Source organism: Anser brachyrhynchus (genome assembly GCF_964034855.1).
Source record: "Anser brachyrhynchus genome assembly, chromosome: 19".
Lineage (NCBI taxonomy): Eukaryota > Metazoa > Chordata > Aves > Anseriformes > Anatidae > Anser > Anser brachyrhynchus.
In genome coordinates this window covers 9,723,462-9,747,378 of record NC_137712.1, presented here as the reverse complement: position 1 = coordinate 9,747,378, position 23,917 = coordinate 9,723,462, and the positions used below count along the sequence as shown (strand labels likewise).

Here is a 23,917-nt window from a genome sequence, read left to right as displayed (position 1 = left end):
CCTCCCCGGCTCGCACACCGCCGGGGATGGAGGTCGCTGAGCTGCCAGGGAGCGGGCGAGCTCCGGGCCTGGGCTGCGGCAGCCAGGGGAGGGAGCGAAGCAGACGGAGTGAAGCCGATGGAGGAAGCGTTGGAAAAGCTCCTCCTTCCTCCGCCGAGGCTGCGGCTCCTCTCCACTGCCTCCCGAGAGCAACAGGCGGAAGCGGCCCCGGCGGGCTCCCGGGGCAGGATCCGGCCCCAGGACGGGCTGGGGTGTGACTGGGGGAGGAAGAGGAGGAGGCAGGGGAGGCCGAGGCGGCGCGGCCGCAGAGCTCAGGCCGTTCCCCGCCGCGGGGAGGCCCGCGGGGCCGCAGGCCGAGGTGGGCCACGGCCACGCCGGCATCGCTAGGCCGCGAGGCTTCTCCTGGAGGGAGGAGGGCGGGAGGAGAGGAGGTGGCGGTGTGTGTGAGCCATCCTGTTTACCCTGCCCGAAATAGCTCTTCTGGGATGGCTGCGGGATGGGGAGGAGGACAGGAGGGTGCCCGCGCCTCTCCCTGACACCAGCGCAGCCGCAAACATCCCCCATCGCCTGCTGCTGGCACCCGGGGGGCCATGGGCTCCATCCCCCCGTGCTGACACGCTGCCTCCCCGGCTAAAGCCGAGCTTTTCGACATCTGCCCTTTCCCCCTTCACGTATTTCTTACCCTTGGCCTTGAAAGGCGTTTCACCCCCAAAAGGCTCGCCTTTCTCTCAGAAATGCCCTGTACGAGCACTTTGCCCTCACCAACACGCTCATTTTCAGCTTGTCTCCCCAGCCAAAATGTTGCTGAAGCTGAGGGATTCTCCTGGGAAATTGAGCTTCGGCGAAATCTCGTTTCCAATAGAAAATTCTTCCACTGGAGGCTTTTAAATGCTTTCCCTAGCGCTGCTCCCGGAGGAGGCTGGCTCTGGATTCATTTGAAAATTGGAGTTACTGGAGCTGTGGAAGGGCTGGGTAGTTCCCAGGTGGGGAAAATGCACCCCCCCCCAAACTATAAACACGTAAATATCCACCCACGGCAGTAACTTCATTATTAGAAGCCAACCTTCGTTCCTTTATGAAGAAGAAATGTGGGGAATATAATTTCAGCAGTGCACGCAGAGTCCTGCTAAACAGACCAGCAAAATGGTTTAAAATATTTACTTTTGAAAAATCAATCCACGTAAGCACCGGAGCACTACACACTGAGCCCCTACCTGTCTCCTCTGCTTGCTGACGTATTTCCTAAATGGAAAAATAATAATTAAAAGGCAAAAAATAGCAAGCATTGATATTGTTGATCTGCAGACAGGAAGGCTATATTTGTCGCACGCAGAAATAGCGTGCAAACGGCGGCTGGAGGCCGCAGCACAGACACAAAGGGCATTTCTGTCTCGACAAACCTCCTGAAAATGAGCCCGGCATCCTGGCCCTGTGGGTCGTGGTTGTGCCATGACTGCGGCGCCTCGGCTGTGCTCCGGCTGGTGGCAGGCACTCGGCTGCGAAACCCTGGGGGGTCCGGGATAGCTGGTGGCTCGGGGAGCGAGGGCACTTACACTGGAAGCCCTTCGTCATCGCGGGAAGCGTCAGCAGGCTCGAAGCTGCGCGGTGCCATCACTTGGAGCACCTCTCGACGCGTTCCTGTCTGTGGAGGAAATTGTCCCGGCACGCACGTCTGGTCCGGGTTTCCTCTGCTCCTGTGGCTCCGCTGAGGAAAGGGATGGGGAGAGGTGTCCTGCCCCTCCTGCTGCCCAGCACGGGGGGCGCTGGGGGCACTGGGGGCACTGGGGGCACTGGGAGCACCCAAGCAATGAGCCCCATCCCACGGTGGCCGGGCAAGGCATAGCCCTGACTGCTCTCCCCTCCCGGTCCCCCACACTCCCAGTACACCCAGTACACCCCAGTAAGCACCAGAGAATGGGACTGAATCTGCCCCCCTGTGGGTGCAAAGGGAGCTCCGGGTGGGTGCCAGCACCCCGAGGGAGCCAAGCGACAGACGATGCTCAGAGGGGTTCGGCAAGCCCGGCCCCGCGCTGCCCCCGTGCAGTTCCCTCTGGTTAGAGACAGATCTTTAAAAACGGCACCACGATAAAGTCTAATCATGGCAGCTAATTACATCTCTCTGAGCGGATGTAAATAATGCTTATCTGTCTGGAGCTGCCTGAATTATCTGTTGGACGAACTAGCTTCGAAAGGAAGGATTTCCCTCTGAATACAGCCGGGGAGGACAAATGTGCTCCCGGTGCCAGCCAGCTGCCGGGGACAGTCCCCGAGCTGGCAAAGCCCTCGAGGCACGTGCGACATCCACGGCGATCAGCAGAGCACTGCTGACGTCTCCTCCACCTCTGGGACCCGGCACATGCTCCTGGGCGATCCCAAGGCCTCAATTTATGTCAGCGAGGGAGCATTTCAAAAATATAAACGATGATTTGTGAGATTTTTATCCCGACTGCGGTCAAACCAAACGCGCCCCTCCCGAAGTTTTTCGGCTTCACCTGCTCACCGCAGGCTCGGTACCCATGGGGACAAACCCCCGGCTGTCCTCCTCTTGGTTTTCGTGGTGTAAAGCCCGGTCTGTGCCCCTGCAGAGCACCCAGCACGGGCTGTTCCCGGTCACCCACTGCCCTCAGGACTCGCAGAATCATTGCAGTCATTGCACTCGGGAGGGTAAGGCTGTTAGCGCAGTAAAGATTTATTTCCCTGTCTCTCACAGAAGAAGCAATCGCCATACCCTTCCTTTTGCTCCCCAGCTCGTGCTCCGGGGGCTGCTCACTGCTCTCCTTCACGGGAACTGGCGTTGGCGCAATTAACCGCTGCCTAATTGGGGCCCCGCAGCTCCTCCGTGCCGACAAGGCCGTGGGCAGCTCTGCCCGGCCGCCTGCCCTGGGCTGGGCACCCTCCGTCCCTCCGACTCCAGCGGGATTTATGGCGCTGAGCAGCGCTCCCAGATAACGCCGCGATTACACCGTGCTGAGTCAGGGCAGGATCCGGCCCCTCCGCCTGCTGCTTGGCCGCGGAGCCTCCTGAGCCCCTTTTTGGAGGGGCAAGGACCAGCCCCACGCATGGCTTTGGCTGGACACGAGCCTGGACCCTACAAAAAGCCCCAAACGTGCCCCAGGGGGTGCAGCAGGCAGGCAGGCAGCCCACCCCGCTGCGGGGAGCCCGGGGGGGGGGGGGCGAGCAGCCCGGGGGGAGCCCCATGAAGGGCTAGGGGGGGACCCGCGGGGCTACCGCAGCCCGGCCGGGGCTAGTGGAGGGCTCTGGAGGCTGCTGTGGATCACCAGTCCCCTCTGCTGGTCGCCACTGGGATAACTGGTGGCTGGCAAGCCAGCACGGGCAGGGGGCTGGGGCAGGGCCGGTGCAGCTGGGGGGGGGGGCAACCGTGGGGATGGGATGGGGATGGGGCATGGACACCAGTGTGGGAATGGGCACCGCCAGGAACATGGGGACAGGGCATGGGGATGGGAAGGGGGCATGGGAACCAGGCAGAGGCACGGGACATGGGCACAGGGCACGGGCACGGGGCACGGGACATGGGCACAGGGCACAGAAAGCACCATCCCTGCCCCTCCGGCTGCCCGCAGGCTGCTGCAGGAACCCCAGCAGGGGTGGACCCAGGGAGCCCACGCTGGAGGCGGACGTGCACGGAGCACCGACGAACACGAGCACGATATTGCCAGCCCAATGCAGACCAGCCGGTGACAGCGGCAAAACCCCAGGCACAAAGCCCGGGCGCTGCTGGCACTCAGAGCATCCAGCTGCCACCCTGGGGACAGAGGGGCACCCTGCCCGCTGCTGTCCTCGCTCGGTGTCCCGAGGGCTGGGGGACATGTGGGCGCACGGGGACAGCCTGGTGGCCAAGCACCGAGGCCCAGGAGGCTGGCACCACTTGGTGTTCCCAGCAGTGCCACTGGGACCCCCAAACCCTACAACCTGCCCTCTCGGGCCCCACCAGAGAGGGGCGGGAGGGCAGGATCCAGGGCCAGACGCGCTCACCTGGCTCTGTGGGATTGCTGAGGGCAGCAGCCCACCCGCTCGTACCCGATCCCCACCTCATCCCTGGTGCCTGCTCCCAGAAAGGCATGGTGGAATGGGGGGTGCAGACCCAGGGGCGCTGGAGCTGTGACCGTGCAGTCACACATCTGTCCCCAAGGGGCCCCCGGGGGGGACGGAAGCAACGGGCGAAGCTGTGCCCTCTCTGTCCCTGAAGCCACCTTCCCTGGGGACACATTGCAGCCCCTGGGGCAAGTCGTTTGGTGGCTCCCTGGGCTGTAAGGTGGGACGGGAAGCTGTAAGGTGGGAAGCTGTAAGGTGGGAAGCTGTAAGGTGGGAAGCTGTAAGGTGGGAAGCCGTCCAGCATTTTGGTTCCTCTTTACCCGTTTATGTCTGCCTCCAGCGCTGGCGAGGTGGAAACAGCTTCCCCTTTTCGCGGCCTCCGGAGCAGGCAGCAGCCGTTTGCGGGGAAGCCCTTGGGGTTTCAGCCAAGGTGACGGGGCTCCGGTGGCATGAAATGGCCGCTGCAGGGCAGGATGGCTGCCCCGAGGTGTTTTGGGTGCCGTGGTCCAGCCTCCGGTCCCAAATCCAGAGGCTCCTCTGGATTTCTTGAACGGAGCAAATGCTGCTGCTTGGTTATTTATTTTTTTTCTGCCAGATGCGATGGAAGCAAGGAAAGCCACACGGACGCTGGGGCGCCGGGTGTCCCCGAGGGCAGGGCCGGGGCCGGCTCGGACACGTGCCGTGTTTTTGCCTTCGGCCTGATGATGCTCGGCCTGCCCGGGAAGATTGACGGGGCGATGGGAAGGCAATATAAATACCTCGCTTGTAAATAGCAGGCTGGTATTTATAGCTCGTGGCTGGCACCGAGTCCAGGAGCTCTGACAAACCAAACTCCGGCTTATTTTTAACAAAGAGAGCGGCGTTGGGAGCGGAGGATCGATGGGGACGTCCGCCCGGGGTGACTGGGGGGGGGGGGGGGGCCGGGACGAGCTTCCCACCCCCTTGGATTTCCCCGAGGCCCCCATTTTCCTTCCGAAGCACCAAAACGCGCCGGGAACCCGGCGTGGCAGAGCTCAGCCATCCCACAGCATCCCGGTAAATGGAGTGGGAGCAGAGTGGAAATAGAGCCAAAGCTGGGTGCGTGACCCCACAGCAAACACCCGGCCCCGCACCCGCACCCATGGGGGGGCCTTCGGGAGCCCCCCGAGCCCCCTCCCCACCCCCCTGCCCCTTACACCCCGTTACACCCTGCCCCCGAATCCGGCCCTGGGAGCCGGCACAAGGCTTCCACAACCCCCCCCCGGGACCCCCCTGTCCCCCCCCCCGGGGAAATGCCCCCCCCCAGCAGCACCCAGCATTGCCCCCCCCCCGTTTACACCCCCCCCAGTGGGAGCAGGGGCTGTGCCCATCCCGAGTGTCCCCATCCCCTGCATCCTGGGGGGGGGGGGGGCGCGGATATTTTGCCCAAAATAAACCCAAAACACGCTGGGGACCGGGGAGGGGGGGGCACATTTCTCACCGCCCCACCAACCCCAGGGTGTGGGTAGAGGGGAGACTGGAGGGGGGGGGGGCAGGACACAAATACCGCGAAATATGGCAAAATATGGCAAAAAGAGTCCAAAACATGGCAAAATATGGCAAAAATAGTCCAAAACATGGCCAAATACGGCAAAATACGGCAAAATATTGCGAAATGGGGTGCGGGGCTGGGGGCGCAGCGATGGAAGGGGGGGGGATGCTGGGGGGGGGCGGTCGCTGCGGGGGGGGGGCGGGGAGGGGGGGCGGGGCTAAGTGACGTGTGTGCCCCCCCCCCTTGTCCCCCCCCTCCCGTCCCGCCCCCTGCGCGCAGTCAGCTGAGCCCCGCCGCGGCCACCACCGGAGCCCGGTGTCCCCCCCCCCCCCCCTCCGCGGCCCCGGTGTCGCCCCCCCCATCCCTTGCCCCCCCCCCCGCATCCTCTGTCCCCGCATCCTCGCTGCCACCGCCACCCGCAGCGGCTGTCCGGCCGTTTGTCCGGCCCCCCCGCCCCCCCTACTCCTCGTTTCCTTGCCCCCCCCCCCCCCCGGCACGACCCCCCCCCAGGCACCATGGCCCCCATCGGACTCAAGGCTGTGGTCGGAGAAAGTAAGAGCCCGGCCGCGCATCGCTGGGGGGGGGGCGGCTGAAAATTGAGCCGGGGGGGGGGGGCAGAATAAAAAAAGGGGGGGGGGGGAGATGAAAAAGGCCGGGCTCCGGGCTGGGGGGGGGCATCCCGCGGGGAGATGCCCCCCGGGGGGGTGGGGGGGGGGATGCTGCGGATGCGCCAAACGGAGCCGGGGGGGGGCGGGGGGGGGCAGCGGCGCCGGGGGGGGGCTCGAGGGACAACGGGCAGGACGCGGGGACAGCGGGGGGGGGGGGCGGGGGGTTGTCCCCCTCCGTTTTTTATTTTTATTTTTTTTTTTGGGGGGGGGGTGTATTGAAGCTGTCGGGGTTTGTCTGCAGTGCTGAAGGGCGGCGCGGGGGGGGGGGGGGAGCGGCGGTAAAAAAAAAAAAAATAATAATAATAAATAAATGGCGGGGGGGGGAAGGAGGAAGCGGGAGGCGCCGGAGCCTTTTTCCCCGGATCTGAACGGGCGAGAGGCGAGCGGGGCGCAAGCAGCAAAAGCCGAACGGCCCCCAAATGGGACCGGGGGGGGGGCACCGAGGGGGGGGCATAAAAAGGGGGGGGGGGGGGGGCACGGGGGTGTCCGTGCCCAGCGCCGCGCCAGGCCGTGCGCCCGCCGCTTTGTCTGCGCCAAAGCCCTCCCCGGGGGGGTCCTTAATGCAAATATAAATAATTTTTTCCCCTCGTCCCCGGGGAGGGGGTGACCCCCCCCACCCCGATCAGCCCCCCCCCGGGGCCGAGGGGATCTCGGCGCCCCCCGGGGTCGCTGTTTTTGGCCGGGGCTGCGGGGCGGAGCGGAGGAGCCGCGGCTCCGCTTCCTCCTTCCCCTCCTGCCGCAAGCCCAGCTGCTCCCCAACGGCCTGCAGCGGGGGGGGGGGGGGCTCCGAAAAGCCCCCCCCAGGCTGGACGTGGTGGTGGGGGGGGGGGAAATGTCTGTGCCTCCCTTCCCCGGTGCGAAAATCTGCGCGGAGAAAATGAGGAAACCGGAGCGAAAAGGGCAGGAACCGGGGGAAACTTCCCCCGGGGCTCCCCGCAGCCTTTCTGCCCCCCCTCCGCGCCCATCTTGCGGGACTGATTTCCGTAGCAGGGGCTGGGTTTTATTTTATATATATATATTTTTTTTTTTGGGGGGGGGGGGAGCAATGGGAGAAATCCCCGCGGCCGCGATGGCTCCCCCGGCTGCGGAGGCAGCGAAAGCCTCCCGCAGCGGTGCGGGTGGTGCGGCCGGGGCTGGTGGCGTGATCGGGTGGGTGGGGATGGGGGGGGGGGGGGAAATCCCCCCCCAAACCCCGAATTGATGCCCCCACCCCCCCGGATTGATGGCCCCGCTTTGTTCCCAGCCGGCACCTGCCCGGGGAGGGGGCTGCGCAAGTCGTCCCCCCCCCCAAGCCACCCTGGGGTGCTGCACTAAGGGGGGGTGCTGGGGGGGGTGGGGGGGGGTCGGAGCCGAGCAGGTTGGGAAACGAAATGGAAAATGCAGGAAAATGCCCCCCCCCACCCCCCCGCTTCTCTGCTGCAGGATGGGCTCTGGGAGGGGGGGGCTTTGCTGGGTGTCAGCCTGGGGGGCTGGACCCCCCCCTGCCCGAGCAGGGGGCTGGGGAGAGAAAGGGGCAGCCCCCAGCTGGGGGGGGGGAGGGGAACGGATCCTGCACCCCCCCAAACAGGGCCCCGGGACCTTGCCCTCGGTGACGAGGGGACAGAGACCGGCACCGCTGCGTGTCCCCTGTCCCTTATTTTCATTCATTGTCACAGGCTGGGGGCGATCACGGCTGTGCACACACACACACACACGCACACACACGCGTGTGCACGCACACGGGTGCAAGCCAGCATCGTGGAAATCTGGCCGGATCCGTCCCTTCGGGGTTTGGTTCCCCCAAAATAGGGGTCCGGGCTGGGGAACGTAAGGGGCAGCAGGGCGCCAGCCCCCCGGCCGGGCTGCCTGCGGAGCGTGGGTGGCTGGAAGGGGAGGGCAGGGCTCCGCGTGCGGGCAAAATGCTGCATAGGATGGAGGGATGGGGCCCCCACGGGAGCTCCGGGGGGGTCCAGCCCACCCCCACCGTGGGGCTGGGGGCTCGTCAGGCTGCCGTGGGATGCTCCGGGTCTCACTGGGGCCGTTCCTGCTTTGTGGTGCTGTTCTCAGCCGGGGCTGCTCCCCGGTGCCAGGAGCCGCAGGGTACCCGGAGCTCCCCCTCCCCGCTGCGGCTCTCCCCCACTGCGCCAGGGCAGCGATTCCCCGAGGGGCACCCACCGGGGGGGGGGGGAAACGCTCACCCAGGAGAGCAGGAGGGCTGAGCCCGTGCCCTGGGGCTGACCCGAGGGCAGGATCCCTCTGCGGGCATCCTCGGAGGAGGGAAGTAAGGAGGGAGGAGGGATGGATGGAGGGATGCTGCGCGCTGCCACGGCCCCACCTCCAGAGCTGCATTCCGCCCTGGCTTCCCTCCAGGCCAGGATTATTCCTCTGACCAGCTGGTGCTGGAGCGAGATGCGCTCCGGGGGCCCCCAGAGAGCTGGGAGCGGGTGGGCAGGGTGTCGCAGGTGCCACGGGCACCCGTTGTCACCCCCCAGCTGGGCTGTCCCTGCACCTCCCCGCATCCAGCAGCGATGGCCGCATCCATACCAGGACCCGCTCTCCTCTGGGGCCGGTCCTCCCGGTGTCTTCGGGTGCCAGCTGGAAAAATTTTGCCCGATCGTGGCAGCTGGGCCCACCTCCGAGGCCCCCCATCCCCAAACCTTCACCTAACCCCCACCAGGTGGACGTTCCTCCTGTCCTCGCCTGTCCCTGGGCTACACGCTGCCCCCAGGCAGCCTCAGGGCCTCTTTGGGTCCCCGAGCCTTCCCGCAGCACCCTGCGGTGAGGAGGAGGAGGAGGAGGAGGAGGAAGGTGGGCTTACTTCACCGAGCCATCACCAGCGAGGCAAGCTGCCACCACGGTGCTGGGTCTGAAAGCCCCCGGAGACCTTCACCTGCAAGAGGGGAGCGACGTCCCCGGGGGGGCCCTTTTGTCACCCAGGGTGGCTGAAGCAGAGCAGCCCCAGGAGAGCTCCAACCTCAGTGGTTCTGGGACTCTGGCAGCTGCCCAGCGCCCTGCTGCCCCCCGGGGCCACCCTGCCCCAGGGCAGAGCATCCTCACGGCAGCTCCCTCCAGCCCACGCTAAAATCCCCCCTGGACCCCCAGCGCCGAGGCCGTGCCACGTCACCCGGTGTCCCCATCTGTCTCTCCGGGGAGGTGACAGCCCAGGGAGCGGGTGCATGTCGAGCTGGGTGGCACCGGCAGGGCAGGGCAGGGCCGCGGGCTCGCTGCCAGCCTCAGGGCACGGCCGGGGCCCCCGGGGACCTGCGGAGCTGGTGCGTGACTCACCCGGGCGGCTGGGGGCACCTCGTGCTGCCAACACCTTTCTGAGGGCACGGGAGGATTTGGGGGCCAAATACAGGATGCTCCGAGTCCATCTTGGGGTATGGGGCGTGCGTGCTGCCCCAGAGCCAGCTCCGGGCAGGCCCCTGCCACGCACAAGAGGAGGAAGAGGAGGTGATGAAGGGCACGGGACCAGGCCAGCGTGGTGGGGACATGGCGTGGGTGCACGTCGCATCCTCCTCATCCTCCTCCCTGCACGGGGCAGAGCCTCCAGCCCTGCCATCAGCTCGGCACGCCCCGTCCTCACAGCCAGGAGCAGACCCCACAACTCTGATGGGAGCGGGCGCTTGGCAAAGCCCCTGCTGGGGCTTTTGTGTTTGTCCTCGGGGATCGTTTTGCCTTGCCTCCAGCATCGGCTCCAAGTTGGGTCACGGCTTGAAAATTTAGCACTTTTAGCCTCCAGTCCATGGTCTACACCTGGGCCTGAAAAAAATCTTTTCCATACGTCGCTGTGAGCGCTACAGATCACTTCGGCAGGTGTGCGTCCACCCACTGATGTCTGCATGTGCAGGAAAGCAGAAAAAGCCACCAGACCTAGAAATTTCCTCTCTTAATAAATAAATAAATAAGGTCTGGGCCCAATTCCCTGGCGCCTCTGAGGAAAAAATGGCCTGGGAGAAATCCCCCCAAAACCCAGGCGTTTAAGAAGAGACTCAGCACCACGCGGCCGTCAGATGCTGCGCCCACCAGCTCGCCGTGCAGGAGGGAGCTCACGGCTGCTGTGTTCTGGAGGGAGAAAATAAATCGGGCTGAAGGCGCAGTGACGTGGGGGCTTCCACATCAACCACGTAGAAACACACGCATGGGCACGCACAGGTCGGCACACGTATGGCACGGAGGGTCCTTCGTGGAGCCCATGGGATGCGGAGATGTGCCACTAGGGGACCGCTTGGAGTTGGACCCGTGCAACCCCAGGTTGTTGGCGTTTTGCTCCCTCTCGGTCAACGCGGAGGAGAACCAGGGCAGAAAGCCATGGCTGTGCGCAGAGGAGAGCATCGCCTACCCCTGGGGGTCACCTACCCCGGGACGCGGTGGCCCTGCATGTCCCATCCTGCCACAGGAAAGCTCCTGGCTCCTGCAGCTGCTGGCAGCCGGGTACGGCATCTCCTCAGCATCTCCACCAAGGATGGGAACGCCTCGGGGAAGAGAACAAGCACAGGGAAGGGCCGTGCCTTCAGAAGGGACCCGCTGTGGTCTGTGCCCCGTTGAGCACCCAGCAGGAGAAGCTCTGCTCGACTCCCAGGTCCTCGTGCAGACCTGAAGAACCCGTGTCAGGAGCGGTCCCGCAGTGAAAATCCTTATGAATTTTACCATTTTTTGATTTTTTGATCATGCCTTTCATCTTCCTCACGTCCTTCTGGCCATGCTCCCAACGTCCTGAGCCATTCTCCAGGTCTCTGCCCTGCCCCTGTCGAGGCTGTGAAGTCGTTTTGGCTCCCATAAATGCAGTTCTTCTCTGTGCCCCAATGGGTTCGTGGCCTCCTTGCCACCCTCTGGTCCTATTTGAGCAGGGACTGCCTGCGGACGGGATGCTGGCGCCTGTAGGTCCCCAGCTGAGGGCGGTTTGGAGGTGGATACGTGGTCTGCTACATCCGAGTGTGGTTCTGTCTAGGTAACGTTCGCACTGCCTTCACCAATTAGTTAACGAACCAGCAAAAAGCAGTTGCCAAGCCAACCCGAAGACAAACACGCTCGTCTCAAGGATGCGTCGTGACAGCTCCGTGAGGGAGGTGGGTCTGGAGCAAACCTCACCGTGGGTCCTGGGGTCCAGCTCCCCGGGTGGCTCCAGGACGCTGGATCCCAAATGGAGGACACAGGAGGAGGGTGAAGGGACTGAGCCCTGCCTGTGGCAAGGAGAAGCCCGTGGTTAGGGTCACCCAGCCCTGTAGGACCACGGGCAGTTCTGGTCTCCTGCCATCCCTCACGGCACTCCATCCCGCACCACACCAGGACAAGGTGTGCCGCACACGAGGGCCGGGGACGTGGTGGCAGAGGAGCATTTCCGAGCAGCAGGAGTTTGGTTTTGTGATTTCTGCGTTAGGGAAGGGCTTGGCCATCGCTGCCGAACACCCCCAGGAGCAGCGCCCCTGTCCTGGTGCTCCAGCACCCGGTGCTGGCTGGGACCCGGCTCTGCTGCTTCCACTGCCGGTGGGCTTTGGGGCTGCTCACCGGGCTCCGGGCTCTTGCTGAAGCACGACAACTGGCTTGGGGCACCCCAAATGAGTCTGTCCCCACCCAGCCTGAGTTGGTCACAGCTTTTTCGGTGCCTTTCCCCCGAGGAGCAGAGGTGTGGGGTCGGTCCCGGAGGCAGGCAGGGCAGCCCCGGGTCAGTAACACCACTAAGCCTCTTGCAGCGACGGACGGGCTCGAGTCCTACTAGGCCACCGTGTCACCAGCCTCTGGCCCTGGCTGAAGACGATGCGGTGGGACATCTTCCTGCCACCCGTCACCCCAGGAGGAGCCCTACCAAGGGAGGGGGTGGCCGGGGAGGTAGCAGCTCGTGGGTGCGTCGCTCAAGGTGTCCCAGGGTGGCACAAAAGTGCCACCGTGTTAGGACCATCTTAGTGGAGGTCCTCCGTTTGAGGTGAGACGGGCTTCCTTGTCCAAAGGTGTTGGTGTCTTCTCTCCATCGGAGGATAAGCCCCGAGCCGTCTGCGTTGTCCGTTCTCAGCAGAAATTGTGATTAAAATCCTTCCAGCCTGAAGGGAACAGAAGCAACGCGTTGAAGGCGTCCGAGAGGTGGAGGCACTGGGTGGGTTGGATACACACACGTATTCCCCCCTGAAACCTGGGCTATCTCCAGGATGAAAAGCTTGGCTGCGGGCGTCACCAGCTGACGTTAGAGCCCAAAAGCTCTGGCTGAGACCATTTGAGGGCACGGGCTGCAGCATCTGACCTGCTGTCGTGTGTACGTGAGAGCATCTCTTCCCAGGAGCGACCAGGCTTGACTCGAGGCCGCAGGGAACAGGGGAGCTGCCGTTTCCCCTCTTGCCGAGTGCCGAATTGGCTCAGGGATGCCTTTGCATTGCTCATCCTCGACGGCTCGTCTTCGCTGGCATCCCCTCTCCCTTGCCATCCTCACCAGTTTTGGTCCACGGACAAACAGCTGCAGGGCCAGCAGCAGCTGAGGCACCCGAGGCACCTTCCCCGCAGCCCCTGGCTGCAGGACGCTCATTCCCAGCCTCCTTCCTTCTTGTTCCCAGCCTCCTGCCTTCCTTCCTCTCCCTGTCCCGGAGCAAAACGCTGCTGCAGGGGCAGGATTTCTGCCCGGCCGCCTGGCTCCAGGAGCCCAGCCCTGTCCCCACCGGGATCGCCTCGGTGCTCTGTTTGCGTGGGGTGTGGGACGGTGCCTGGCAAACGGCGCTGTTATCCCCGGGTCCTCGCTCGGGGGAAGGAGCCAAAGATGAGGAATGAAAAGAGGGAAGGAGCCTCTGGCAGGAGCCGGCAATGTTTGTCACCGGGCGCTGGCTGCTCAAAGCTGAGCGAACGCAGCCCCGGTGGGGACCGCGGCTGTCGGCGCAGTGCGGGGGCTGCGGAGGGTCCCCAGCAGGGAACCAGGGGACAGCGTGGGCAGCCCTCTCTGCTGCATCCTGCCCACGGCAAAGGAAGATTCCCCGTTAAGGCATTGCATTTTTGCTGCTTGGGTGACCTGGGTCTGGGTGCACCACGGGGCTTGGGGGCGCACAGGGCGGCCGCACCGCGGTACCAACGCCGCCTGTTCCCAGTTACACCCCCATGGCCTGCAGGTGCCCCGCACCCAAGGGAGAGGCTACGGGATGTGAGCAAGGCCGGGCAGCACCCCAAGGTCACGGCCAGCATCTTTTGGGGTTCCCCAGGGGGACCTAGCAGGGAAGGAGCCACGTGTGCACTGACAGCAGCGGGAACCTCCGAGTTCTGCAGCGGGTTTTACGCTGCTGCCAGCCCCGTGCCCCTGCAGCACCTGGTAGGGCAGGAAAACGGGGCTGTGCACCCAAACTGAGCATCACCCAAACACAGACATTTATAGGGCCGGGAGCTCCCCAGGCAGTCCCCTCGGTGTGCCTCCCTCAAGCCCTGTCCTGGAACGAGGCAAATTCAGGCCCCCAGCTGCCCCATATAAACCTGCGTCGAGCTCTGCCCGTGGGACCAGCACCCGTGGGGTTGCTCCTGTGGGGGAAGCTCCCCAGGATGAGGCTGGCAGGGTGGCACCTGCACCAGCTGCCCCCACAGCCCTCCACATTATATAATTTAGAAACATTTCCTGATGGGGTTTTAATTGGGGTTTAAATTGGGTACCCCCATCCCTGTCCTGGGGACCAGGGGGTCGGAGCAAAGCCCCCCAGGAGGGCAGCACCGGGACGTGGCACGGCACCACACGGACGCAGACCCTTCCCCAAGCCCAGCCAGGCAGTGCACCAGCTCTGCAGGGGGTGGCCCTTCATTTGCCAGGGACAAAGGGGACCTTTGGGGCTTGCCCCCCCCACCCCGGCGCTGATACCGGGGTGCCTGCGCCCAGGGGACGGGCAGGGGTGGCCCGGCCGCGAGGGGACAGCGCGGGGACGACGGCCCGGGCTGGTTGTGTAAGCGCGGCAGGGACGGGTGCGAAATGAGCTTGCGGGGGATTACAAGGAGCAGGCCGAGGCCGCCTGGGTCTTGTTGCTAAAAGGAGCCCTTAAGCCGCTGTTGTTTTCCCGGCCCTTCGGATTAGGGCTGAGGCGCGTGGGGTGGCCCCTGGGGACCCCCATGTCCCTCTGCCATCCGGGGCGTGCTTTTGGGTCCTGCTCCCCGCTCCGTGGGCTCAGCTCCTGTGCTCAGCCATGTGTGGGTGCCGGGGGCCACCCCTTGTGCCAGATCCCCAAAACACCCCTGCCACCCCAAAAAGAAACCCTACTGAGCGAGTGGCTGCCCTCAACCATCCCAGGGTGGCAATTTTAGGACCCCCAGGAGGGGTGCGGTGGGGCTGGCACGGCCCCATAAGCAATGGGGGGGTTGCAGCGCCCCCAGTACAACCCCCCAGCTGCAGGTGGGCACCCCGGGGTGCTGCGGGGAGGCTCGGGGTGCTCACACCACCCCTTGCTCCCTGTCTCTTGCAGAGATTATGCACGATGTGATCCGGAAGGTGAAGAAGAAGGGAGAATGGAAGGTGAGCAGCGGGGCTGGAGGAGGAGGAGGAGGAGGATGAAGCTGGGAAGGGGTCGGAGCGGGCTGGGAGCCCCAGGGCACCGGTGGGGTGCAGGGCAGGGCTTTTCCCTGCTTCCCCGTCCCCAGCTGGTGTCCGCTCTCCCCAGGTGCTGGTGGTGGACCAGCTCAGCATGCGCATGCTGTCCTCCTGCTGCAAAATGACCGACATCATGACGGAGGGCATCACGAGTGAGTACAGCGCCGCGCACACCTCCCACAGAGCTTGTTGCAGGAAGGGCAGGCGCACCCCTGGCGCTCAGCCCCCCGTCTCCATCCCGTGCCGGGTGCCTGTGGGCCCCCTCCCAGCCCACGGGGGCCGAGGGAGCCCGAGCACCTTGCCTCCTGGCAGTGCTTGGGTCCAAGGAGGATGGCGAGGAGGAGGCCGGGTGTTATTTTATCTCAGCCCTATAAATAGCTGCCTGCGGCACTCGGAGAGGAGACAGAAATACTGGCGGTGCCTCGGGAGGTGCTGGGGGCTTGTCCCAGGGGGTACCACCACGTCCCAAGCCACAGCATCACCCCCAAGTGTTCCCCTGCAGCACAGGGACACGGGGACGGACCAAAGCAGCCGCGGCACAGCAACACACAGACAAATCCACCGCCCCCACCCGGGACCTTTCCAAGCACCCAAGTGCCTCCCGTAGGGTGACAGAGGGCTGGGACAGGCTGGGGACAGCCCCAGCTGCCATGTGGGCAGGGATGAGCAGCCGGGGACATTTTGGTCACCGGGGGGCTGGCAGCTGGTGCCACCACCCTGGCACAGCCCCTGTGTTTCCCCCCCCCAGTCGTGGAAGACATCAACAAGCGCCGGGAGCCGCTGCCCAGCCTGGAGGCCGTCTATCTCATCACGCCCTCCGAGAAGGTGAGCAGGGGCCGGGGGCAGGAGGAGGAGGAGGATCTGCGCCCATGGGAGCCACCCGGGCTCTGGCACGGGTCGTGGTGCCGAGGGGGCTGTGCCAAGCCCGCGGGGTGCAGGGCTGGGGGTGCAGGGTGCTGCTCCCCGCGCTCGGGGGTGCCGCGACGCGGGGCCGCCCTGCCCAGCCCAGCCGCTCGCATCTCTCTTGCAGTCCATCCACTCCCTCATCAACGACTTCAAGGACCCCCCCACCTCCAAGTACAGAGCTGCCCACGTCTTCTTCACTGACTGTGAGTACTGCGGGGCCGGGGCAAGGAGCAGAGAGCGGGGGGTGCCTGCGGGGAGCTGCGGGACGGGGCTGGGCCGTGGCCACAGGCGGGTTTGTGCGCACCAAAAGTGGGATCTGGGCTCCTCACCCCCAGGCGTTGCAGGCAGCGTCCCCCCCATCACAAAACACATCATGCAACCAAGAGAAGGGAACGATTCCACTAAAACATGCACAGAAAAGCGGGTGGGAGGAATGCCTGGGCAGGGCAGGACCACGGGAGCACGGCCACCACGCCCTGAGCGCTGCTTCCTCCTCTCCGTCCCCTCCAGCCTGCCCCGATGCCCTCTTCAACGAGCTGGTGAAATCCCGAGCTGCCAAGGTCATCAAGACCCTGACCGAGATCAACATCGCCTTCCTGCCCTCCGAGTCCCAGGTGGGTCCGGGTTGGGGACGGCCCAGGGGACGGGGCAGAGGGGGGTGCTCCGGGTCCCTCCCCAGCCCAGCAGGATTTGCGTAAGAGCCACAACCCCCCATGAGCCCTCTCCCCACACTGCTCCCACCGCCTGTCTCCTTCGATTACGTCTCGGGGCTGATCGGCTGCGGGGGATTTAGCGCCTTGGCCCCGCGCCCGTGCTGTCAGGCTCTGCCCCCCCGGCACGGCACCAGCCGGGGGCACCGGGCAGCCAGCCCCCTGCCAAGGGGGACAGGGAGGAACGGGTGGCACCAGATTTTGGGGGAGACCATGGTGAGGGCAGGTGGAAGATGAGCTCCTAGTGGCCCCATGCATGCCAAAACTGGCTTTGGTTTTACCGTCCCTGCTCCTCCTCGCCTCCCTGGTTCCCTGCCTGGGCGCAGGCGATGCTGCGTGCAGGGGCTGGGCGAGCTCCTGGGGGCTCCGCACGTGCCTGGGGGCTGCACCAAGGAGCAGGGGATGGGGAGGGGGTCGGGGCACGGAGGTGGCAGCCGAAAGCCCAAGGGACACCCCGAACATCGCTGAACCTGCAGCGAGGACCCGGCATCTCCCTGGGTTTGGGTCAGGTTTCCCAACCCGCCAGGGCTGCTCGAATCCCCCTGCAGCCCGGCCCCGCTAAGCGCCCTCCCACCACACCCCCCAGGTCTACTCCCTGGATTCGGCCGACTCCTTCCAGAGCTTTTACAGCCCCCACAAGGCCCAGATGAAGAACCCGATCCTGGAGCGGCTGGCGGAGCAGATCGCCACGCTGTGCGCCACGCTGAAGGAGTACCCGGCCGTGCGGTACCGCGGGTGAGGACGGGAGGGAGGTGGCACAAAGGGGCACGCCGAGGCACCCAGGAGCCGGGGACTGGGAGCCTGGCACCCAGGTGACGCCTCGTGTAGGACGGAGCAGGGCAAAGCAGAGCACCAGATTCCCCAGGGGAGAGGGGAAAAGGCAAATTCCCTCCTCCTCCTTCCCCAGGGACTACAAAGACAACGCCATGCTGGCGCAGCTCATCCAGGACAAGCTGGATGCCTACAAGGCTGACGACCCCACCATGGGCGAGGTGAGCAGGGGGAGGCACGAGGGGGGGCATTTTGCTCGGCAGGCGCCCCCTGACCGGGGGTGGCACCGGGGACCGCTGCTGACGGCCGCGGTGGCTCGGCAGGGCCCGGACAAGGCTCGCTCCCAGCTCCTCATCCTGGACCGCGGCTTCGACCCCGCTTCCCCGGTGCTGCACGAGCTGACCTTCCAGGCCATGAGCTACGACCTGCTGCCCATCGAGAACGACGTCTACAAGTGAGTGCCGCCCCCGTGGTGACCTGCCCCCGCGGAGAGCCCGTCCCCAGCCGCAGCCTGGCGGGCGCGATGTTGGCCCAGCACAGGGCTGATGCAAAAGCCTTTTCTAAACCCCTTCCCAACCTATAAATGGGTAGAAGGTGGTGGGAAGTAAAATCAAATTGTGAAATAACCTCGCCCCGTCGCTGGCAGAGCCGAGAACAGCCCCCACCTGCCCCCCTGTCTCCCCCGAGCCACGTGTGACCGTGCGCCCTGTCCCCTCCACCCCGCTCCTGCCCTCTTCCCAGGTATGAGACGAGCGGCATCGGGGAAGCCCGGGTTAAGGAGGTTCTCCTGGACGAGGACGACGACCTCTGGGTCTCCCTTCGCCACAAGCACATTGCGGAGGTGTCCCAGTGAGTGTCCCCGCGGCGCCTCGCTGCTGCCCCTGCCCCACGTGGGTGCGTTTGGGCACCCCACTGGCCCCTCGGGTCGGGCCCTCCCCGCTGACGGCTGCGCCCTCCTCCTGTCCCCAGGGAGGTGACCCGGTCCCTGAAGGAGTTTTCATCGAGCAAGAGGATGAACACAGGCGATAAGGTGACACCTCCCGGCGAGCACAGGCACCCAAGGGCCAGGATACAGCAAAGCCTCTCGGGGACACCTGCAAAGGGTCCCTGATGGGCAGGGGGGCAGCCGTGGGGCACTGGCCCCGCACCTGGGGCTGAGGGAATGGGGAAGGTGCCCTTGGAGGGGCACCAGGGTCCCCCCCAGCACGGGGTGCACGTGTGTCCCACCAAACCCCGACAGAGGGGGATGTTTGGGCAGGGTCATCTCCTCCCCGCTCAGGGTCCTGGCCCCAGGTCCCCCAGGGTGACCTCATCCCCTTCCCTCACAGACCACCATGAGAGACCTGTCCCAGATGCTGAAGAAGATGCCGCAGTACCAGAAGGAGCTCAGCAAGGTAAAGCAGGCGGGGGAAAGGTCCGAGCAAGGCCACTGGTGCTGAGCCTCACGGGCAGCACCCAAAGGTGGCTTTCCCGGCGGGTCCGTGGCCATGGGAGGTGGCTCCGGGCTGGGGCTGGCAGCACTGGGGTGGTGGCACGGGGACCTTGGGCTGCTCCAGCCCTGCAAGGGTGTCCGCCCCGCGCGTGTCTCCCCAGTACTCCACTCACCTGCACCTGGCCGAGGACTGCATGAAGCACTACCAGGGCACGGTGGACAAGCTCTGCAGAGTCGAACAGGTACCAGCACCCCCTCACACCCCCCGGCATCCCCAAGGGACAGCGGCTCCTGCCCGGCAGCCCAGAGCCACCACTGAGCAGTGACGAGCGTGCCCATGCTCTGCAGGACCTGGCCATGGGCACCGATGCCGAAGGCGAGAAGATCAAGGACCCCATGAGGGCCATCGTCCCCATCCTGCTGGACGGGAACGTCAGCACCTATGACAAGATCCGCATCATCTTGCTGTACATCTTCCTGAAGAACGGTGAGGAGGAGAGCGGGGCGGGGGGAGAAGGGGCACAGGCAGCTCTGGGAGCAGGGTGCAGGATTGGGCCAGCAAAAGCTGGGTGGAAAAGCTCAGCCCTGTGTGACCGCCACCCAGCCAGGTGTCCCGAGGTGACCACGGAGGGGCCGTGCCCCCGCTCGCAGGCATTCCTCAGGAGGGCCCGTTTTCCAAAATTTCCCCATTTCTCTCCAGGCATCACCGAGGAGAACCTGAACAAGCTGATCCAGCACGCCCAGATCCCGGCAGAGGACAGCGAGATCATCACCAACATGGCCCACCTCGGGGTGCCCATCATCACAGACGTGAGTGTCCGCCCCCCGCCCCCCCCTCGGCCCCTGGGAAGGCCCCCACCCTGCTCGTGTCCCCTGGGACATCCCCGGTGGGGTGGCTCTCCCGTGGCTCAGGGTGTCCCCATCCTTGTGCCCAGTCCACCCTGCGCCGCCGGAGCAAGCCGGAGCGGAAGGAGCGGATCAGCGAGCAGACCTACCAGCTCTCCCGATGGACCCCCGTCATTAAGGACATCATGGAGGTGAGACAGCGACGGCAGGGACGGGGGACACAGCAGGGACCTCAGCACCACCGGGCAGGGACCTGTGGGGAGCAGGGGGCTCCCAGCCCAACGCCCCCAGCACATCTCCCTGCCACACGCCCTCTGCGCCGCTCGCAGCCCCGCGGTGCCATGCAGGCAGTGGCTGCGGGGGGTTTCTTTGAGATAGCACCAACGCAGGGGGGATTTTGGAAGCTTTCCTGGCCCCCATATGCACGCTGGGCTGTGGGGGGGTTGCACAGCCCCCAGAGCACGGCGTCCCAAGTGTCCCCGCAGTACAAAGCCCAGCCCTGCGCTCGGGCAGAGCCAAGAAATGATTTTCTCCAGGCATCGCCTTCCTCCTCACTGCTTCCCCTTGAGCACCCCTTGAATCAGGGTAACTTCGTGGGGCTCACCCACAGCATCCCAGGCACCGAGGCTGCACCCCAGCACGGGCATTTCCCACCTGCTCCCACAGACAGACAGACAGACAGACTGGCCAGCCGGCCCCGGGGCCATATTTTGATGGGGGGACACGGCGGCAGCCCAGGCTCTGCCCGAAGACACCCTTCCTTTCCAAAAGCACACAGCCTCGCTCTTGCCTTCCTCCACCCAACTCCATGCAAACTTTCTCGCCCTGTTTTGCACCTGGGGCACCCTAAAGCTGATCCCCCAGATATGTGGGGACTGCACAGCACAGCCAGGTCCCAGCAAACAGCTCGTTAATCCCCCACCTGCGATCACCGAGAACAAAGCAGCAGCTTCCTTACCTTACCCCAGGGCTGGGTCCCCCAGCTGGGATGCTTGGAGATCAGCTCCAGCCCTTGAGGCTCTCAGAAAGCCAAGCAGAGGAAGGCGCCGTCCTCCTTTCCCCACCTCGGCAGGCACCTCGAGGTCGGGGTGAGCCTCGACCCGCGCCGCGCTGCAGCCCCTGTGCTGCCCCTGCCCCTCAGGAAAGGCACCACCTTCCCCCTCCCAGCTGCGCTGAATTTCAGGAGCTCAACCAAATCCTCCCCCAAAGCCAGCCCATGCAAATGTATGCAGATATATGCAAATGGATGACACCTAATTGAATTGACGGGGCTTTGCCTGCCCAACGTCTGTGCCGTGAGGCTGTACCCTGGTGGGGTTTGGGGACAGGGAAAGGGAGGAGTGGGGACGTGGGCACTGGGCAGCGCCCGGCTGCTCGCTGAGCGCCCGCGTGGGGCTCTCCCCTGCAGGATGCCATCGATGACAAGCTGGACACCAAGCACTACCCGTACATCTCCACCCGCTCCTCCGCCTCCTTCAGCACCACCGCCGTCAGGTGGGTCCCACCGGCACCCAGCCCCTGCCCTACCCCTCGCGGCCATCCCGTGCCTCAGTTTCCCCACCCCTAACAGAAAAAGAGCCGCCCTTATGGCTGAAAAGCCACCCAGGACGTCACCTGCTTTCGCAGCAATTTGGGAACTAATTAATTTGGGATTTTTTTAATGAGATAATTCAATGCGGGGTGCGCTGCAGAGCCGGCCCTAACCCCTCTCCTCCCTCTCTAGTGCCCGCTACGGCCACTGGCACAAGAACAAGGCCCCCGGCGAGTACCGCAGCGGCCCCCGCCTCATCATCTTCATCCTGGGGGGGGTGAGCATGAACGAGATGCGCTGCGCCTACGAGGTGACGCAAGCCAGCGGCAAGTGGGAAGTGCTAATAGGTGAGTGGGGGCCCGGCCCCGCGCCCCCCGCCCGCTGCTCATCCCACGCTCGCCCCGCGCCGCCGCCGCCGCCAAATCCGGCCTCATGGGGACTGCAGGGCCTCTGCGCGAAGGTGTCCTGCTGGTGTCACCCCCCCTGGGGACACAGCGTGACCCCCCCAGCCGCCCCCCTCTCTGCCCCCCTCTTCGTCGCCTGGGTGAGTTTTGCTCCGCGACGTGCAGGAGCTGGGGAGGGGGGTGCAGCTGGCGCTGGCCCCGTCGCACCCAGCGCTGCGTGCTCGTCTGGGGGCGTGTCGCAGGGAGGAAGGAAGCGGCGTGCAACCCGGCACGCTGACCACAGCATGCACCGGGTGTGCAACGCACCGGGTGTGCAACAGGGCGTGTGCAACCCGGCACGGCTTGCAGGATGCGTGCCGTGCGTGCATCCTGCCCTGCGCAGCGCGCCCGCGTTCGGCACCCGCCGTGCTGTCGGAGGGGCTGCAGGTCAGACGTGATGTGCACGGTGGCAGCGCTGCCTGCTGCCAGCGGAGGCTCCGAGACCCCCCCCCAGACCCCTGGGGGAACGCAGCCAGACCCAGGACAGGCTCGGGCAGCCGGTCGCCGTCCCCCACCTGCCCCCCGACCCGTCGCCGTCCCGCGTCTCGCCCATCTCATGCCGCGCACCTCTCCGCGCCCACCGTCCTCGCATGCTCGGGGCGGGCGGCGCATCCTTCGTTGTCCCCCCTCCTTCCCCAAAATGCGCCCGAGCCACCGCGGGCTCCCCGGCCGGCGCCGGTGCATGCTGTGTGCCCCCCGGGGCTGCGGCCGGGACGTCAGCCCCGCTCTGTTCTCCCGCAGGTTCTACTCACATTCTCACTCCCACCAAATTTCTCATGGACCTGAGGCACCCCGACTTCAGGGACTCCACTAGGGTATCATTTGAGGATCAGGCTCCAGCAATGGAGTGAGCCAAAGAAACCAAGTAAAGGCAGCCTACTAACGAAAAAAGAAACTCTTCCTCCCCGAAGGGCTTTCTTTGATTCTACCGTCCTTCCGTTAATTATGATTTCGGTTTGCTTTTCCTTTCGGGTTCTTTTGACGAGAAAATGCTTGCAGTTCCTCCTGCCTCCTGGGCTGGAACGCCTCCAGCGTCGCCTCCATCATCCCGCCGCCATGGCTCCGGCCCCGCCGGCCCCCTCATGCCATCCGCTCCCCATCGCGCGCTCCGGAGGGGCCGGGACGGCGGGGCAGGGTCCCACGCACTCGGGGACACGTGGAGCGGTGTCCCTGGGGGGGCCGCGTGTGCGTGTGGGGCAGCCCCCGCCGCCTGCCCCGGCTCCTCTCGCCGTTGCGGTGCGTCGGGGGAGAAATTGGGCTGAAATCCTTGGTTCTGTAGGACATCTTGGTTTTGCTCGGCTCTTCGTGGTGGCGGCGTGGTGGCCCCCCCGGGATGGGGCAGGGCCACGTGCTGTCCCCCCCCCCCGGGGCACACGGGGACAGAGGTCCCTCCTCCTGCCGCAGCAGCGGTCGGGCACAGGGCGCCCAGCATCGCGCCAGCCGCATCCTGCTCCGGGCACAAGCAGCCCCCTGCAGCCCCCCGCGGGGACACGGGGACCAAGCAAGGCACAGCCTGGGGGGGCAGCCAGGCAGGAGCAGAGCTGCAGAACTCAGGCCCCCCCCCCCCTTCTCCTCCTCCTCCTCTCCGACCCCTTTTTTCCCCCCCCGGCACCCCTTCTGCCCAGGGAAGCTCGGTGCCGTGTCCCTCTGACCCCCCCCCCGTTGCGATGCGTCCCCCCCACCCCAATGCCCCCCCGCCGGCTTTCCAGCAGGTGCCCGCTGCATCCCACGGTGGGGACAGGAGGGTCCCCATCGTCCCCGTCCCCGCTGCGCCTCCGGCACCTCCCGGCCCCCCCGGCCTCATCCCGCCACCCTCCAGCTCCATCCATCTCCTTCATCTCTCCTGTTCCTTTTCCTTTCCCCGTTTTTCCTCCCATGGGCGTTCATTTCTGTGCAAGCATTTCCAGTAGCGTGCGCACCCTCCCGCCAGGTAAGGCCTCGCCGGGGGGGGCCGGGGACCCTTTGGGGGGGAGGGGGGAGCGGGGCCATCGGCCGGGGCGTGGGGGGACGCACGAAGCCGGCGCTGACGCCCTCGCCCTCTCTGCCCCCCGCAGGGTCCACGCACATCCTCACCCCACAGAAACTGCTGGACACGCTGAAGAAGCTCAATAAAACAGAGGAGGAAAGCAGCAGTTAAAAGGAAACGCCGCCAGCGACCCGACGCCGACTGCACCCCCCCGCCGGGCACCCGGCCCGGGGCGCGCTCCCGTGCCGAACCGCGTCCCCGTCCCTGTCCCCAAACCCAACCTGACCCCGGCCCGGCCGAGCTTTCTCTCTTGTTCTTGTGTTGAGCCCCCCCCCGGCTCCTTCCCCGTCTCATTCTGACCGCAGGGAGGGGACACCAGATGCAAGCGCGTTCAGAGAAGCGCTGCGTCGTGGCTAAAGAGGAAAAGGAACAATAACAACATCCGCATCCCGAGCTGCCGCTGTCTGAGGAGCTCACTTCCCAGTAACCCGCCAACGGCGGCGACAAAAAACAACAGGAAAAAACACCAAAAAAAAAAAAAACCAAAAACCCTCCCTGAAATTTTC

General features: G+C 65.3%; 1 protein-coding gene across 2 annotated transcripts; it reads left to right on the top strand.

The window, feature by feature from the left end:
- Window positions 1–5,813: 5,813 nt before the first annotated feature.
- Window positions 5,814–23,900, top strand: LOC308180287 (syntaxin-binding protein 1). 2 transcript variants are annotated; one of them, XM_080561586.1, is made up of 20 exons: window positions 5,814–6,115; window positions 14,622–14,671; window positions 14,817–14,898; window positions 15,495–15,571; window positions 15,777–15,855; window positions 16,163–16,266; window positions 16,949–17,097; window positions 17,270–17,354; window positions 17,457–17,587; window positions 17,875–17,982; window positions 18,103–18,163; window positions 18,462–18,527; window positions 18,727–18,807; window positions 18,914–19,052; window positions 19,266–19,375; window positions 19,501–19,602; window positions 20,820–20,905; window positions 21,135–21,289; window positions 22,127–22,250; window positions 23,440–23,900. In XM_080561586.1, exons 1-19 carry the CDS (start codon window positions 6,079–6,081, stop codon window positions 22,234–22,236), a joined length of 1,812 nt encoding a protein of 603 aa, XP_080417712.1. In that variant the 5' UTR covers window positions 5,814–6,078; the 3' UTR covers window positions 22,237–22,250; window positions 23,440–23,900. The 2 variants fall into 2 exon arrangements, with proteins under 2 accessions (XP_080417712.1, XP_080417713.1); XM_080561587.1 differs by lacking the exon at window positions 22,127–22,250.
- The last annotated feature ends 17 nt before the right edge of the window (window positions 23,901–23,917 follow it).